General features: G+C 46.7%; 1 protein-coding gene across 1 annotated transcript; it reads right to left on the reverse strand.

Moving 5' to 3' along the window:
• Positions 1 to 936: 936 nt before the first annotated feature.
• FNDC8 (fibronectin type III domain containing 8) lies at positions 937 to 9,743 on the reverse strand. Its single transcript, XM_084816329.1, has 5 exons — positions 9,737 to 9,743; positions 9,342 to 9,487; positions 7,232 to 7,579; positions 3,240 to 3,452; positions 937 to 1,050 (listed from the first exon to the last, which is right to left on the reverse strand). Exons 1-5 carry the CDS (start codon positions 9,741 to 9,743, stop codon positions 937 to 939), a joined length of 828 nt encoding a protein of 275 aa, XP_084672455.1.
• Between the last annotated feature and the right edge of the window lie 7,536 nt (positions 9,744 to 17,279).

Below are 17,279 nucleotides of genomic sequence, written 5' to 3' on the forward strand. Positions count from 1 at the left end.
AGGACTTTTGTGGAATGGAACTCCCGTAGGAATAGACATTATAGAAGGATCTTGGCTGGGGAAGGGCATTGCTAGTTAATATGGCACTATATTAAGTGCTGTGTGGAACCTGTTTTAATTCCACTTTCTGCTAATTGTGGAAAAGCAATGCCTCAGCAGTGCTAAAGAGCTCTGAGATGAACATGACCTCTGTTCCTCTGTGTGCATGTGTGTGTTTCTCCAATTTCCAAGCTACCAAACTATTTCTCGCACACATCTGCCAAGCCTTGGATTCAGACCCCATCCCCTGCAGGAGAATGGCCCATTCACAGGACCATCTAGAGCCATTAAAAGAACATTAACATTCTTTTGGTCAAATCTCAGACTCTAACCAGGATGCAGTAATTCAAGCAAAACCAATGATAGACCCAATACTAGCCTCTCAAAAAAAAAGCCCCGCTGTCCCAGTTAAAATTTGCTCTCATTTATTCAACTAATAAAGCTATAACTTATCAACTGAAGTTTTTAGCTTAACCTACTACACAGAAAGCAAGCCTAAGTATTTGTAGCAATTACCCTTGCTCTTCACAGTGCAAATTTCCTTGCAGGTCTCACTTGTCATTAAATAATACTAATCCTAAACTATTTTAATCAACTAAAATGTTAGTTTTGATCTACCAACTTCCTGTTTCGCTGTATGTCCACATCCAATCACAACTTCTGACTGTATACACACATGTCAAAATAAATAAAATAAAATAAAACATGACATGTTTTTGTCATGTGTGACATACATATATACTATGGATGCTTTGTTCTTTTCGTCCGGCTGGAAGTGAACTTTACATGCAGGAAATTTGCCAAGGCACCAAATAGGGGTTATAGGGAGCTGGGGACAGTAAGAGATACAGGAGTAAGTGGGAGTTGCTGTCCTTTATTGCTGTACTGCAGGTCCTCTTAGGGGGCAGGAATAAAGATAGTTCTCTTCTGGGGCTTCCTGTGTCGCCTCACAGTGAGAGTGATGGGTGACGGATCCAGGGGCAGGCCTGGCACTGGAGGCATTGTGCCAAACTGCAAGAAGCAAAGGTAAGGGTTTGTTATGGGGAGATAACAGCGGGCAAAACAGCAACTTAGAGACCCTATGAGGTGCAGCAACACTGCATTTTTTACACAGATGTTTTCCATAGCAAATTTGGAAGGGGTGGAAGCAAAACATGCATGGACTTGCAACTGTCAAAGCTGATACCCCTAGAGAGATGGTGAGGGGTAATAGGTAGAGCAGGATGGAGAACTTCAGGTCCAGGAGTCAAATCCAGACCTCCTGTGGTCCCAATCTGTGGTCCCACTCCCCTTTCCCCTGAACCACCAACCTTTGGGTGGTTTCCTCCTGGCTTTTGTGCAGGTTTCCGCCCTCCCCCATTCTAAAAGGCTGAAATGCCTCTCCTAAGGCATTTGGTGCTTTAATATGCAATAATAAATAATAAAGCAATAAGAGCTTTAAACTAGAGCTGTGCACAAATGGCCTCTCAAAATTCTCTAGCCTACTGGTGTACAGAGACATTGAGACAATTTCACCAAATTTCTCCCAGGGGATAAGAAATTATCCAACAGTTTCACACAGATAGGGCTTACCATTGGCAGAGGATGTAGCACAGCATCTGTCTTTCCCCCCCAAGGTTTTTTGGTTTATTGCGCTGCTTCTGTAGGTGGCAACAGCATCAACTGTGTCGAGGCTTCCACTTTTTGGAGGCAGAATTTTGAATTTCTTTTGGTGGTATTTTTGAGTGTACGTAATCCCTGCGAGGTGGCCGAGGGTGCTGTGTGTGTTTTCTCTCTCTATTACACATCTTTCCATTGCTCTGCAGCCTCCCAGGCCACCTGCACTTCTTGAACTGAAAAAGCCCCATGGGAGGAATTGCCTCACGATGTCTCCCTCATGATGGCTTTAGCTGAAGTGCGGGAAGCTGAGGAGGCTGCCGGCTGCCACAGAGATTACTGCACAATAACAGACAGAACACTCACGCACACTCCTTAGCCACCTCATAAGTAAGGTAAGCACAAGGACCCAAAACCCAACCCATGATAATTTCTCCAAAATTTCTCCTCCTCTGAATTTCTTTTCGAAAGCAATTTCACTTCTATCAAATTGAATGAGAATGGTCGGGAAAAAAAAAAGTGAGAGAAATTTCCAGCACACCACTAGTTTAAACCACAGAATGCTGGTATTTTTTGTATTTTGGCCACACCCTTTTTGCCTTCAGCTCCGCCCATCAATGACAGCTTCTCCAAAATTGAATTCTACCCTCTGGCTGAAAGAGGTTCCCCACCCTTGGGTTAGTGTGTAGGGAGACCTGGGTTCAGATCTTCACTCAGCCATGAAACTCACTGGGTGACCTTGACCAGTCATTACGCCTCAGCCAAATGTACCTCACAACAAATATACCTTGTTGTGAGGATAAAATATGGGCAGAGGGGTGAGAACAATGTATGCAGCTGTGAGCTCCTGCGTGTAAAACTTCTTAAGCAAATCCTTGAAGCTCAAATCGAGTGGCAAATACCTGAGTTAATATTCTTGAAATTTGTATTTATATTTTCACGACATTCTTGTGGATGCTGATTGGCTTGGTGTATATGTGTGTGTGGTGGAACTTGGCAAATAACTAGTTAACACTGTTATATTTATTAACAAGCCTTGAGACTATTATTTTTAATTGTATCTTCTGCACTGAATTTTTAAAAAATCAAAATGTACACACATTTGAAATGTCAGGTTTGACATTTTGAGAATCTGGACAAACGTTCTGTTTATGTTACATTTCATTTCAGCTCTGCCGCATCTGCTGCGGCTCTGGCTTTCAGCCAGGGTGAATGTCCCAGAATTTGGCTGTAAATGATCCTTCTGGAATGAGCGTGCCTTTTGACATTCACGGAGGCCCAGCCCTGTGCTGTGTTCACACACCCACACCCAGGACTGTGCTCACCAGAGCTGGGCCAAGACACTTTGCTGCCTAAGGCTGAGCAGCAAATGGTGCCTCTCCTGACCACACTCGTGCTACATAGAACCCTGGGCCAATCAAATTACTTTGGCACCTGAGACAGAAAGCCTCAGATGTGCCTCTCCCCCTCCCTGGCAGCAAAAATACAATAAAAACAAGAAATTAACAACTAAACATTGGCTGCCTTTTCATGATGCCAAAACAACTGCTGCCCAAGGCAGTTGCCTCACTTTGCCTAATGGTAGGGCCGGCCCTGGTGCTCACCTTATAGGGTGCACTCCACTTCCCAGCACCTGCCACATTGAGAGCCCGCACGCGAATTAAGTACTCGGTGTCAGGGCTCAGGTTCTGCAGGTGCTCTTCCGTCTGTGAGCAAAACCAGTGGATATTCTTGCCTTGACCATCTAGCCTGGCCTCTTGAAGCTGCAGCTCGTAGAAGGAAATCAACTCGCCACTGCGTGGGCCCGTCCAAGAGACCTGTGGAGGAGCGAGAGAACCGGCATCATGCAGAACACCAACTGGAGAACATCTTGACCTGCCTTCCCAACAGAACTGCACCCCCAGGAGAACTGGTGTAAAATGTTCCTTACTGTTGTCTGGAGGAAGCAAGAGCACTGCCAAAGAGGGATGGAGGAGAGGGAGGTACACTAATGGAGAGAAAGCCTTAGAGCCATCTATGGTACCACAGGGGATCCTGGGAGATTCTCTTATTGTTACAATTTCCAGAGGGGTAGCCAGTGGAGGCTGCTGTCTCCGATTTCGGTGGGGCTGTGAATCCATTCTGGGTTTCACTCAGAACCAGCCAGAACATTAAAGAAGCTATCCAAAGTGCTGAAACTATTTGGGGGATAGGGCTCAGCACTTTGGATAGTTCCTTTAGAGTTCTGACTGGTTCTGACTGAAACCCAGAATGGATTCATGGCTCCACCAAAATCAGAGACACCAGCCTCCACTGGGAGTAGCTGTGTGAGTGTGGTGCAGCAAAAGTGAGTCTTATGGCACCTTACAGACCAACGAATTATGGGATAAATTTTCTTGGACTACAGCCCACTTCATCAGATGCATGGAGTGCCATCCTGAGTTCTAAGTGTATGTACAACAGTTCACATATCTGATGAAGTGAGCTGTAGTTTGTGAAAGTTTGCTTATTTGTTCACTCATTCAGTTTTCAAATGTATATGCCACTTGGAAAAAAAAATATATATACATACATACATATATATATACACACACACACACACACATACACACACACACACAGTCAGGGCCAGAAATATTGGAACAAGGATAACTGTTTTGGCAGTTGGCCTCTGTACACCACCACATTGAAGTTGAAAGAAAACACACCCAGATGGGAGCGAGGACAGGACTTTCAGCTGTAATCCAAGGGGTTTGACAAAAGTGAGGCACTAACCATTCAGGAAGGCCAGCCAGTGGCATACCCCGCCCCCCATTGTTGGTGGCTCATAAGTAAATGAACAAACCAACATCATTTCAAACTGAAGGATTGCCTTTAATACCTGGATGAAAATCCTTTGCAGTCAATGACTGCCTGAAGTCTGGAACCCATGGACATGACCAAATGCAGAGTTTCCTCCCTCAAGATGCTTTGCCAGGCCTTTACTGCAGCTGCCTTCAGCTGCTGCTTGTTTGTGGGTATTTCTGCCTTCAGTCTTGTCTTCAGTAAGTGAAAAGTATGCTCTATTGGGCTGAGATCAGGTGACTGACTTGGCCATTGAAGAACATCCCACTTCTTTGCCTTGAGAAATTCTTGGGTAGCTTTTTCTGTATGTTTTGGGTCATTATCCATCTGCAATATGAAGCAGTGTCCTATCAGTTTGGCAGCATTCGGCTGAATCTGAGCAGAAAGTATAGCCCTATACACTTCAGAATTCATCCTGCTGCTTTTATCAGCAGTCAGGCCATCAATAAACACCAGTGACCCAGTTCCATTGGCAGCCATACATGCCCATGCCATAACACTGCTTCCACCATGTTTGACAGATGATCTGGTATGCTTTGGATCATGAGCTGTTCCTTTCCTTCTCCATACTTTCCCCATCATTCTGGTACAAGTTAATCTTGGTTTCATCAGTCCAAAGAATCTTATTCAAGAACTGGGCAGGCTTTTTTAGGTGTTTGCTGGCAAAGGCTAATCTGGCCTGTCTGTTCTTGAGCGTTACCAGTGGTTTGCACCTTGTTGTGAAGCCTCTGTATTTACATTCATAAAGCCGTCTCTTGATTGTAGATGTTGACAATGACATGCCTACCTCCGCAAGAGCGTTCTTGACCTGGCTAGATGTTGTGAAAGGGTTCCTCTTCACTATGAGCAGAATTCTGCGGTCATCCCCTTTAGTTGTCTTCCGTGGTCTTCCAGGCCTTTTGCTGTTGCTGAGCTTGCCAGTTAATTCCTTCTTTTTCAGGATGTTCCAAACTGTTGTGTTGGCCACTCCCAATGTTTTTGCTATCTCTCTGATGGGTTTATGTTGTTTCCTCAGCCTAATGATGGCCTCCTTCACTCACATGGACACCTCTTTGGACCTCATGTTGGGGGGTTCCAGTGAACAGCTACCAAATGCAAATGTAACACTCAGAACCACCTCCAGGCTTTTTATCTGGTTGATTGGTTGTGGGGTACCCAGGAAACAGGCCACATCTGGCCATGCAGCTGCTTGCCAGCCATTTGTTCCATTACTTATGAGCCACCAACGATGGGAGGAGTGTATGCCACTGGCTGTACTTCCTGGATGGTTAGTGCCCCACTTTTGTCAAACCCCTTGAATTACGGCTGAAAGTCCTGACTTCGCTCCCATCTGGGTGTGTTTTCTTTCAACTTCAGTGTGGTGGTGTACAGAGGCCAACTGCCAAAACAGTTATCCTTGTTCCAATATTTCTGGCCCTGACTGTATACACACACACACACACACACACACACACAGCAGTATATAGCATAAAACACAACAATCCATAAAACAATATATAGGTTTAATACTACATTCACATTGATATATCTCTATTTCTGTCTCTTGCCTCTTGCCTCTTTCTCTGTCTACCTAGAGTCATACTTCAGAGGAAGCCTGTCTAGACCAAATTTAGATACTTAAGCAAGTATTTAAAAATCAACACTGTATGTGCTTGCCTGATGTTAATATGTCACAATAAATGTGCTAGTCTTTAAGGTACCACAAGGCTCTTTGCTGTTTTCTGTGGACCTAGGAAGATTGCAAGTAATGTATACTTCCAGCCCAAACTGACAGCACTCTCAGATATTCTCAACTGTTTCACATACACCCCGCAATGATTCTGTATCTGGGTATCAAAAAAGACCTGTTCATGCATTCAGTGAATGCACAGAGGTAGGTGTCTGCATGTGGGCATGCACATGAGACAGAGAATGAGAGAGAGAGTGAATGAGTGAGTGTTCGGACTAGCACCTATCAGCCTTACCCCTGATCTCCATGTGTTCAAAAATCCGTTGTGCAGAGTCCATGTACATATGTCTGAAGGCACAGAAGAAGCTTTTGCATGTGAAGCTACTCATGAGTTACAGCCTTTCCCCCAAGGGACCTGTAAATGTAATCTGGTATGCTGGAAAATGGATGGTCCTGGATGATGTGTATGGGAGCCTACAAACATTCAGGTGCCTCCGTGCACATGGATGATTGAACATGTGGAAGTCAAGAGCAATCATGACCCCTCCACATTTTCATTTGTGTCCAGATGAATATCCAAATAGTCATATATTACAGGTTTGTCATGGGCTGGGTTCACACAACACACTAGCCCACGCTTAGTGGTTGAGTGTGGGTTGTTCTGAACTGTGGGTTGTTTGTTGAACTGTGGGTTACCGTGTTGTCCGAACCCAGGACATTTTCTTCAGGGTGGCTTGCTAACCAGCCTGAACAACCCAACAAGAAACCATAGGTTCTCAAGGTGGCTTGTTTGAGAAAAATAAGCCACACCGCATGGTCAACAAGCCACCCTGCAGAAAATGTCCTGGGTGTGTTGTGTGAACCCAGCCATTGTGTTACTACAAAGCTATCTCCCAAGCACAATAATTTTTGGAAATTTGACACTCAGACTACGGTTCCTCAGTTGCGCAACAAGGGGCACTATCCATGCTCAGATGTTGCCATCTCATCTATGTCATAGAGATGGGTGGAGTAGGGTTGAGCGTTTGGCTCAAAATGAGGCCTGGCCCTGAGCCACAGTAAGCTAAGGGTGCGGCTGAGCCCGCTGCTAGCAGTAGGCCCCACCTGAGCATTGGTGCTGCTGACGGTGTGCTCGTGAATGAAGGGCTGTGGCGGCAGTTCCACACACACAGGCGACTCCGAGCCGCTGTCCGAGATGCTCGTCTCCCCGTCACTCACATCTAGGTCCACCGGGATGCTTGGGCTGCTGCTGCGGCGAGGGCGACTGGGTGGGGGCTTGCGGGCAACATTGTCTGGGATGGACAACCCAGCCAGCAAGTCGTCCAAGGTGTGAGGTAAACTGCTGGCTGTGTAGAGAATGTTCTTTGGGCTCTCGATGGCACTGCTTGGGCCAAAGCTGGAGGTGTCACTGGTGTCGCTGGTGATGTTCATGTGGCTTCTGTACAGCTGGAACTAATGGGAAGAAAAACATTGTCCATCAGTACCATTCTTAGCCAAATTTCCTTGCAGAACATTGAGTTTATAGTCTCGTAGGTAAATATATTGTTTCCCTCTGCTCCCCTACCTCCCTTACCAACCTGCCCAGTCACTGAAGTCATCAGAGGGATTGCTCCTGGTGGTTCCACATGGACCTATGGCCTGATTAGACTCCATAAGGAGAAGAGTCTTCAGCGTAGTGGCCCCCTTTCTTTGGAATTCCCTGCCCCTGGAGGTCAGGCGGGCACCAACATTGTGTCATTTGGTGGCTCCTGAAAACAGCACTCTTCCAGGAGGCATTCCTTAATAGACCAGTTATGGTTTTTATTGGCATTGCGTTTTTTTAAACAAGTATAATTTTAATGTGGTGTTTTCATCTTTTTATTCTTTTACTGCTTTATTTTTTGTGTTCACCGCTCCGAAATCTGTTCTAGATATGGGGCAGCATATAAATATTGTAAATAAACAAACAAAATTTAGAGGGTTTTTTAATTGAAAGGATTTATACCCCCAAGATGGCCTACAATGCTATTTAAAACAACAACAGAACCTGGAAGGGCAGAGGGGAATCTTCATTTTAAACCCTTAGCATTTAAAATATTATTTCTGGGATATGTAGAGGATCTGACACCAGGAAAATGGCAAAAATTGGTAGCAAATCTACTTGGGGAAGCCAGTTCATAAGTTCAAACGAAAATGGAAAACAATGGAAGTTAAGGAATAAGGGATTCATGCAGGGGTAGGCAAACTGGTGCCCTCTGGATGTGTTGGACTACAACTCCCATTAGCCCCCAGCATGGCCAGGGATTATGGGAGTTGTAGGCCAAAACATCCAGAGGGCACCAGGTTTCTACCCCATATGCACTGCTTAGTGAGGACATAGGGTAGAATCCAATGTCAGTCCTACATAGAGTAGACCAGTTGACATGAATGAGGCTTAAGTTAGTCAAGACTAAGTTAAGTCCCATTCATTTCAATGGGTCTGTTCTATGTAGGATGAACATTGGATATTGCCAACAGCCTTTAAAGAGGACCTAGAAATACTTTAGCACATGGGTACAAAAAGTGCTCCTACCAAGCCCTAGTTTGCAGCCCATCCCTCAAGACCCCCAGCATCTTCCACTGCTGAAAGAAACAAAAGGAGTAAGGGCCACTGGAAAGTTTTGTCTCCTGGCATCTTCCTGCTTCTAGGGATGCTCTGGGAACTGGGCTTCTGTAGAGCTTTCTTAGGGCATCTCCCAGACCTACCACAGACAGACTTGCTGCTTACTGCTGGTGCTGCAGGATAGATAGATGGTTGATGGATGGATGGATGGATGGATGGATGATAGGAAAAGTTCTGAAATAGCATTTATATCAGGGGTGAGCAACATGCAGCTCATGGGCCACCAACAGCCCCTGGTCCACCCCCTGCCACAACAGTGGCATATACATATATCACCAAAAATTGCAGTTTTAGTGCTACAGAGTGCTAAAAGGGTCAAATGCAGCTTGCAAACAACCTCACTGTAACCCTTAGCACTATGGAGTGTTTTGCGACCAAATTTTGACGGCAAACTGCAGAGCTGTTTTTTAATTCTGAGTGCAGCCTGCTCTGAGGGGCCTAGCTCTGTACTCCGACACCTCTCTGCCACTCAACAACCCCTAGCATGTGCTGTCTGAGGCCACTGCTTCACTCTGCCTAACGGTTGGGCTTGTCTCGCAGTGGCCCATGCTGTCTATGTCTTAGTCACATTACTGTTTTCACCCTCTTAGAAATACCAAACCAACCATTTTCTAGTGGGGGCGAGGTCATGCCCTTAGAAAGGAGTGACTTGATGATGAGGCTTCTCTGTGGCAAATATGATGGTTGGTGATGGATATCTTCAAGCTCTGAGGCTGCACCTGTTAACCGGAATGGGAGAATTTCAGCCTCTGAATTAAATGTAATTAAATAGTCCCGCATCAGTAAGCCAAAAGGTTTCCAAACATTCTACACCCAGGGAACCCTTTCTACATTGCATCTGTCTACAAATCGCCGCACCTGTCCAGAAATCAATCTTTTGCATTGCAAAAGATTCTGGGCCATGTTTTTAGGGCACATGCTCGTTCATGCTGGCCAGACCTGTTGGGGCCTCTCTACGCTGTACATACCTGCCATGAGTTGTACTGTGAATGACTATATGGGGGTGGGGAGCCCGAGGGCATAATTCAATTTCAGAGAAGCTCTTGGGGGCTTCATTCCAGTGGTGGGTGGGGCCAAAGGCAAAAGGGGCAGGGCTAACCGTTGGGAGTTTGCCCCTGCCGCCTTCTGAAATCCTCGGGTAGCCAGAATCAACACGCAGTCAATAGGGCTCTTTTCCAAGGCTTTATTTCCATTTAACCTAATGATGCTTACAGATGCTAATTGCTTGATCCTATGAGTTAGACTTAAGAGAGCTGCCTACTCGGGGGTTCTAACCTTAGGAATCAGTTGATCTCTGTTTGGAGGGGAAGGTGGGAAACCTCTGAACTTATGGGCTAGAAGGAGAGAGTCCACCCCTTTCCCGTGGGGCATCGGGGCACCGCTGTTGCCATCACGCCAAGCGGGCTGAGTGCCGCCTCTCAGCACCCGCCATCTCCCGCTTGGCACTGCGCCAGCGCCTAGCGTCCAGAAACTGCTGTTGCGCCTCCCTCTCCCTGCCAGGGTCACTATCACTGTCAGGAATGTGTACCGGGAGGGGCTCTCCCCCTGGCTGCGCCTCTGAACAGCGCGCGGGTTCCTCTCCCATGGTTTCTATCTCTTCCTCAGAATCAGAACTGCTTTGGGGCTCTCTGGGCTCCGATCCAACCCTGAACTAACTAAAGGCAAAAGGGGCAGAGCCAAACATACCAACATATTTTAGCTTAAAGTTCTTACTGCCTGTAAATAAGCTTTAGAAGGGGCATTTCAGCCTTTTAGAACGGGGAAAAAACAGCAGTGATTGGCAGTCAAGGGAAAGGGGGCATGGCCAGAAAAAGGGGCATGGCCAGGAAAGGGGGCATGGCCTTAGTGGCTAGATTTGGCCCATGGGCCTGAGGCTCCCCACGCCTCCCATACAGCCTATTGAGGTGCAACTTGAGCGTCTTTAACGGTAAGGCTCAGCACTGGGCATCCACATTATTACAGCTTTCTCTCTCCGCATCTCATGACTCACACTTAGTTTCAGCCCTGCTAGGCTAACAGCACCTCTGCCTCCAGACCCAACGAGCTGTAGCTGACCTACTGCCCACAGGATGACTTGGTACTCGCAGAAACAGCATCATATTGGGGGGCGGGGTGGGGGGGTGGGTCTGTGTGCCTGAAGGTCTGGCCCAGAAAGGTCACCATTTGCCTGTCCCTCATTATGCCACAGTGCTACCCACTCCCATTGTGACCAAGCACACCCAACATGGGGCAGGCCTCATCCAAGACTAAGCTCCAGGAAGCTTTTACACAGACAGGGGAGCCAACCGTATCCATTCAGTTAAAACACATACCCCATGCACACACATGCCAGCTGATATGTTACTATCAACACAATCCTGTGCGTAGCAGAGCTTTGTGTTTCTGTGTTGCCTATCACAGTTGGAGAGCTGTTCTAGCTCAGTTACAACATGCATGATCCGAACAGCCAAAAAGCTCGCTCTGAGACAAGTTAAAGTTGCCAGAACACGGAATTAAACCAATGGTACCGTTTTTTAGAGAAGGCAAAAGCAAGTACTACTGACACATGAGAGAGATCACCTCCTATTGGCTCTGCTGTATGGAAAGAGCGCTCCTGTTTGGCTGACACCTACCTCTTTCTTATTGGCTGCTGCTTGTTACATAAGGCCAGTTGTTGCGATTGCTTTGAGACATTACACTGTAAATGTGTGCAAGGGTAGCTGGATGACCCCTTCTCTGTTATACGGTGCCCTCAAGAGGGGAGACTTTGCAGCCGACATAGGATGGGGTGAAGGGGGTGCTTAACCCTTCAGTTGTCAGATGCTTCCCCTCTGAAACTCTCTCTTTCTCAGCTGCTTTTCTCACTGTTCCAGGCTCATGTTTACTTCACCTTTCTAAGTGACTACCCATATTTAGTCTTCATCTGACAAAGAATGTATAGCTTGGTCACTTCCTTTTTTATTTTCTGTCTCCAAAGAATAGATTCTCTCAAGCTCTCTGTTTGCTTTGGGGTTATAGTTTTCATCATGGTTGGGGAGGCAGCAGGTGAGAAAGCTTCCACTGCTATGGGGAGCAGTTGTGGCTCAGTGGCAGGACACATGCTTTGCATGGAGAAAACTGCCGGTTCAGTCCCTGGCATCTCCAGGTAAGGCTGGAAAAACTCCCTGAAATCCTGGAGAGACGCTGCCAGTCAATGGCTGGGTTCAGATGATCCACGGGGAAAAATTGCCACCACAGTTTCTTTTTCCCACCCCCGGCATGCCGCTCATGTGCCCGCCATTTTCCTTCATTAACTGCAGCGCAGTGCAGGTTGCCGTGTTGTCTGAACCTGGTTAGGTGCGTGGCGGGAGTGGCTTCCAAACCATCCCACAAATGATGGCTTGTTGTAGGGGTTGAGGCGGGGAGGTTGTAAGCCACTCCTGCCACACACCTTGCTGGGTTCGGACGACATGGCAATGCACACTGCGGTGTGGGTAATTAGGGAAATGGTGGGTACCCAAGCAGCATGCACGAGGAAGGGAAAAGAAGCCACGGTGGCTTTTTTTCCTCCACTGATCATCCGAACCGGGCCACTGTCATGAATACTGGGCAAGATGGACCAAGGGTCTGACTAAGAATAAGACAGCTTCCTATGTTCCTAGCTTTAAAGGTACAAATAAATCAACAATGTGTGTGTACTAGAATGAATGAATGAATCCTTTATTTATGGTCAACTGACCACCAGCAAAAGATACAAAGGTACATAACAGTAAAATATATTGATCTATATCATAACATTATGTCGTAGTGTCATAAAGGATCTAGTTAAAATGGCAATGTTCAAAAATTTAGCAGCTTGCTCAGCGATTAATCTGTTGAATCCTTTGAGTAAGATACACATAAGAGATTCTAAAGACCGACCTGGAAAAGACTGCGTTATTGGAAGTATCAGGGCATCTCTGACCCCCTGATAGTAATGGCAGTTGAACAATTGTACTAGAACAGGAGGCTGGAAAGTGAGCTGGAAAGAACCTGTAGAGAGCTACAGGCTGCCAAGGGAACAAGGCAAGAATTAGGCTTTGTTTGGAACACACAACAGAAACATGATCCCAGAAGGGCTGTGTGTGACATCCTCTACGAGGCATATGAAAACCTTGACAAGTTCCAAAATGCATTACTTGCTAAGCAATGGTAGAGTTACTTGATGCTTGTTACAAGAAGGGTCAGGATGAGGGTAGGCAGTTGGCAGCCCAGGGTGTCAATCTGGCATCCAAGGGGGGGAAATGAGGGCCTCGATGAAATGAGTCACTGGGGTCACTCAGTGGAGCCCGTGTTGTTAGCCCTTCAGCCATTGTTCAGCTCAAAATATGCTCTGCCCCATTAGTTGCCAAGCTACTTTGATAAAACACCTCGGTTCTTGCAAAGCTTATCTTTATTTGCCCTTGTCAATGCCAGTTCAGCAACTGATAAACGCCTTACGGCATTTTCTATGAAACTGACCCAAAGGAAAAGCAAAACAGGGGAGATCAATATGTTTCATGGGGGACCTGATCATTTCTACCATGGATCAAGCTGGCTGCCGAAAAGGGCTGCTCTCTGGTGGAAAAGAATGCTACATATTAAGACCATACTGTGTGACAGGAATATTAAATGTTTCTTTATTACAAGTTTTGTCCCATTCACATATAAGTCAAGGGGATGGGGGAAACGTACTTTAACAGTAAAAGTGATACATAGCCGAGGGGTGTATGAACCACTCCCCCTCCTCTGCATTACCACCCCTCAGCCTGTTGCTGGCAGCTGTCCATCCTCCTGCCCTGTTCCTGGCTCACATCTGGCATTGAAGCTGAGAAATGGGGAAACTGGCCACAGCAAGACTGTGGAGAGGTAAGGGGAGAGAGATGAGTGTCAGGATGGAGGAGAACCACTCAGAGGGAAGCTCATTGACAATATCTTGCCCATGCCCTCCCCCAGATCTTCAACCGGCATTGGGGAAAGGGTTCAGTTTCCCTCTCTTGCTCGCTCCTTTTACTATTACAGTAGGACCCTCCTGCTCAACTCATCTCATGTTCTCTGTGATTGGGGTGGACATGTAAGAGATGCGTCACCACAGCTGGCTGGGTTGGTCCTCAGAATGAATGGCTGACTATCACCTCTTAGCTAGCCACTTCTCGAAACAGGGCTTCTGTTTTTGTCATGGTTGTTGCTTAAACAATAGATAGAGATATACAACCTCTGAAGTCTGAACATGGTTGCTTTGGACCAGAGGTGTTGATCCTCTTTCAGTCTGGAGGCCGAATTCCATTTCAGAGAAGCTCTCGGGGGCTGCCTTCCCTTGGTGGGAGGGGCCAAAGGAAAATGGGGTGGGGCTAAAGGAAAAAGAAGCAGGACCAGGTATTCTCAAAATACCAACATATCTTAGCTTAAAGCCCTTACTGCCTGTAACTAAGGCTTTGGAGAGGCTTTGCAAGCTTTTGGAATGGGGCTGAAGCATCTCCCCTATGAGAGAAGGTGACAACAGCTGGGATTGTTTAGCTTGGAAAAAAGGAGAGTAAGGGGAGACACGATAGAGGCGTACAAAATTATGCATGGTGTGGAGAATGTGGACAGGGAGACATTTTTCTTCCTCTCTCAAAATACTAGAACCCAGGGTCATCCTATGAAGCTGATTGGTGGGAGATTCAGGACAGATAAAAGGACTTCATCACACAGGGTAGAGTTAAACTGGAATTTGCTACCACAGGATGTAGTAGTCATGGCCACCAATTAGGATGGCTTTAAAAGGGGACTGGACAAATTCCTGGAGGAAAAGGCTATCAATGGCTAGTAGTCCTGATGGGTATGTGCTACCTCCAATATCAGAGGCAGTATGCCTATGTACACCAGTTCCAGGGGAGCATGTGCAGGGGGGTGCTGTGGCACTCATGTCCTGCTTCCACGTTTCTGGTCGACAGCTGGTTGGCCACTGTGTGAACAGAATGCTGGACTAGATGGACCCTTGGTCTGATCCAGCATGGACCTTCTTACGTTTTTATGTTAATGGGGGAGGGGGGGACTGCACAAAAGCCGAAAACCCACCAAAGTTGGGGGAAAGGAGGTGGGGCCAGGTGAAGTGGGCATGACCATCTGGGGGACCCTGGAGGGCTGGATTGGGACCCCAGGAGAGCCAGATTTGGTCCCCCGAGCCTGAGGATCTGTACCACTGTTTGAGGCTCATGTGCTGATGATTTTATCGCTACTTTATTGGGTCTCTGTGTCTGTGTTGGCTGCCTTGATTATTTGCATAGAGAGGAATATAAATGTTGGAATAAGTAAAAGTAACATTGAAAAAAATAGGTGCCAACCAGTGCTCTCTGTATCACAGTCCTAGGTGCCAGCTGGCCGCCTGCATACTGTGCTCATCTAGGCAAACATATAATTCCCTGTTGCAATGAAGAATACTCAAAAGTTGAGATTTGGCGCATGGGATGGGCGAAGCCTCTAAAATCCTCTCCCCCACCTCTGGGAGCGATGTTTTGCTATGTCTCTTTGACTATGAGCTTGGCTGCATTTGTGCTTTTCCTTGTTCAACTGGGATGGAAAACGGCAGCTCTTTTCTTGCCCAACCCTTGGTCTGATCTTGCCTCCCCCCTCCCCATTCCAGCTCAGAGTGGTGGCACAGAACAGCTATCCCAGGTAATAAGTAACTGAACATGTGCAGCCAAAAGTTCCTCCCCCTGCTGTACTTGAGCCCCTCCTGCAGAACTTGAGCCTGTTCTGCAGGACAGGGTAATCCACTGACCCCTTCCCTTTCCCCCACTCCTGCTGTTCATGTACCCAGAGCTAAGTGGCCCATTTGTTTTGGCAGTACCTCCTCCGTCTGTTCCATATCCAGCCCCTGATGAAAGTCCTTTTTGGTTACCCACTGTGGAAAATCACATAGAAGCTGGTTAAACACAAATCAGAATGAATGGGATGAATATATACATATACAGATACATACACACACCCTGTCCGTACAGTGGTTTTATCCTAAAATCTAACACAAAGACACTGGGAAAACACAAATCAGAGCTACAACCCTGCCTCTTTTGTCCTAAAAAACCAACACACATCAAAACCTAGAACTGGCCCTTCATCAGTACGTTTGGCACAGAGACTGCACACCTTTAATTGATTTAAACATCAGATTAATCAACTCATTTTTAGCTGATTAATTGGTGAGGCAAATTAATCAACTAATTCTGAGAACAATTGTTGTGAGAGCAAAGGACTCATTTGTTTTGCTTGAGGCAATTTTGGTTCTGATGAATGCTGAGGCTTGATTTGTGCAGAGACCTTAGCCCCAACATATGTGAAGGAAGACTAGGGGCTCCTTTACACTGACCTTTTGTCCTGCGATTGAAATTGCTTCTTCACAGAAGTTTGTGGAGTCTTTACATGAGCAGTGATCATCCACAGCATCTCCTGCACTAAATGCCCTTTCATCTGTTTTTAAATAGATTGCAAATAATAAGCTGTCAAATTACCCCATTGTGTTCAGCTTCAGATTCCTCCATGAAAAGAGTTAAAGGCAAGAAGAGGAGTGAGATCAGTTAAAGATAATGGAAGACTCAGATACGGGGAGGAGGAGTGGGGAAGGCGAGGGGAGAAGGAAGTGCATGTAAAGGGAGTCAGTTGTGATCCTGCATTTCAAATGGAAGCAGAAATCCCCGTTTTAAATGCAGGATTTTAGGCTGGTGTTGTTGTTCAGTCGTTCAGTCGTGTCCGACTCTTCGTGACCCCATGGACCATAGCACGCCAGGCCTTCCTGTCCTGCGCACTCTCCCGGAGTGTGCTCAGGTTCATATTCATTGCATCCGTGATGCTATCTAGCCATCTCATCCTCTGCCGTCCCCTTCTCCTTTTGCCTTCAGTCTTTCCCAGCATCAGAGTCTTTTCCAGAGAGTTTTCTCTTTGCATTAGGTGGCCAAAATATTTGAGCTTCAGCTTCAGTATCTGTCCTTCCATTGAGCAGTCAGGGTTGATTTCCTTTAGGATGGACTGATTGGACCTCCTTGCAGTCCAGGGGACTTGTAAGAGTCTTCTCCAGCACCACAGTTCGAAAGCATCAATTCTTCGGCGCTCAGCCTTCCTTATAGTCCAGCTCCCACAGCCATACGTCGCTAGTGGGAAAACCATTGTTGTTGTTCAGTCGTTCAGTCGTGTCCGACTCTTCGTGACCCCATGGACCATAGCACGCCAGGCCTTCCTGTCCTGCGCTCTCTCCCGGAGCGTGCTCAAGTTCATATTCATTGCATCCGTGATGCTATCTAGCCATCTCATCCTCTGCCGTCCCCTTCTCCTTTTGCCTTCAGTCTTTCCCAGCATCAGGGTCTTTTCCAGGGAGTTTTCTCTTCGCATTAGGTGGCCAAAATATTGGAGCTTCAGCTTCATTATCTGTCCTTCCAATGAGCACTCAGGGTTGATTTCCTTTAGGATGGACTGATTTGACCTCCTTGCAGTCCAGGGGACTCGTAAGAGTCTTCTCCAGCACCACAGTTTGAAAGCATCAATTCTTCGGCGCTCAGCCTT

This window comes from Heloderma suspectum, chromosome 10 (assembly GCF_057233095.1).
Source record: "Heloderma suspectum isolate Gila_16-S chromosome 10, 16-S_ref, whole genome shotgun sequence".
NCBI classification, from domain to species: Eukaryota; Metazoa; Chordata; class Lepidosauria; order Squamata; family Helodermatidae; genus Heloderma; species Heloderma suspectum.

Bases quoted from the DNA above. Each gene is read 5' to 3' on its own strand.
- FNDC8 (XM_084816329.1), bottom strand. The intron at 7,580-9,341 runs GTAATGTGACTA...TCTTCCCATTAG, and splicing joins TTTCTAAGAGGGTGAAAACA to TTCCAGCTGTACAGAAGCCA. The intron at 3,453-7,231 runs GTGGGGCCTACT...GCTCCTCCACAG, and splicing joins TCAGCAGCACCAATGCTCAG to GTCTCTTGGACGGGCCCACG.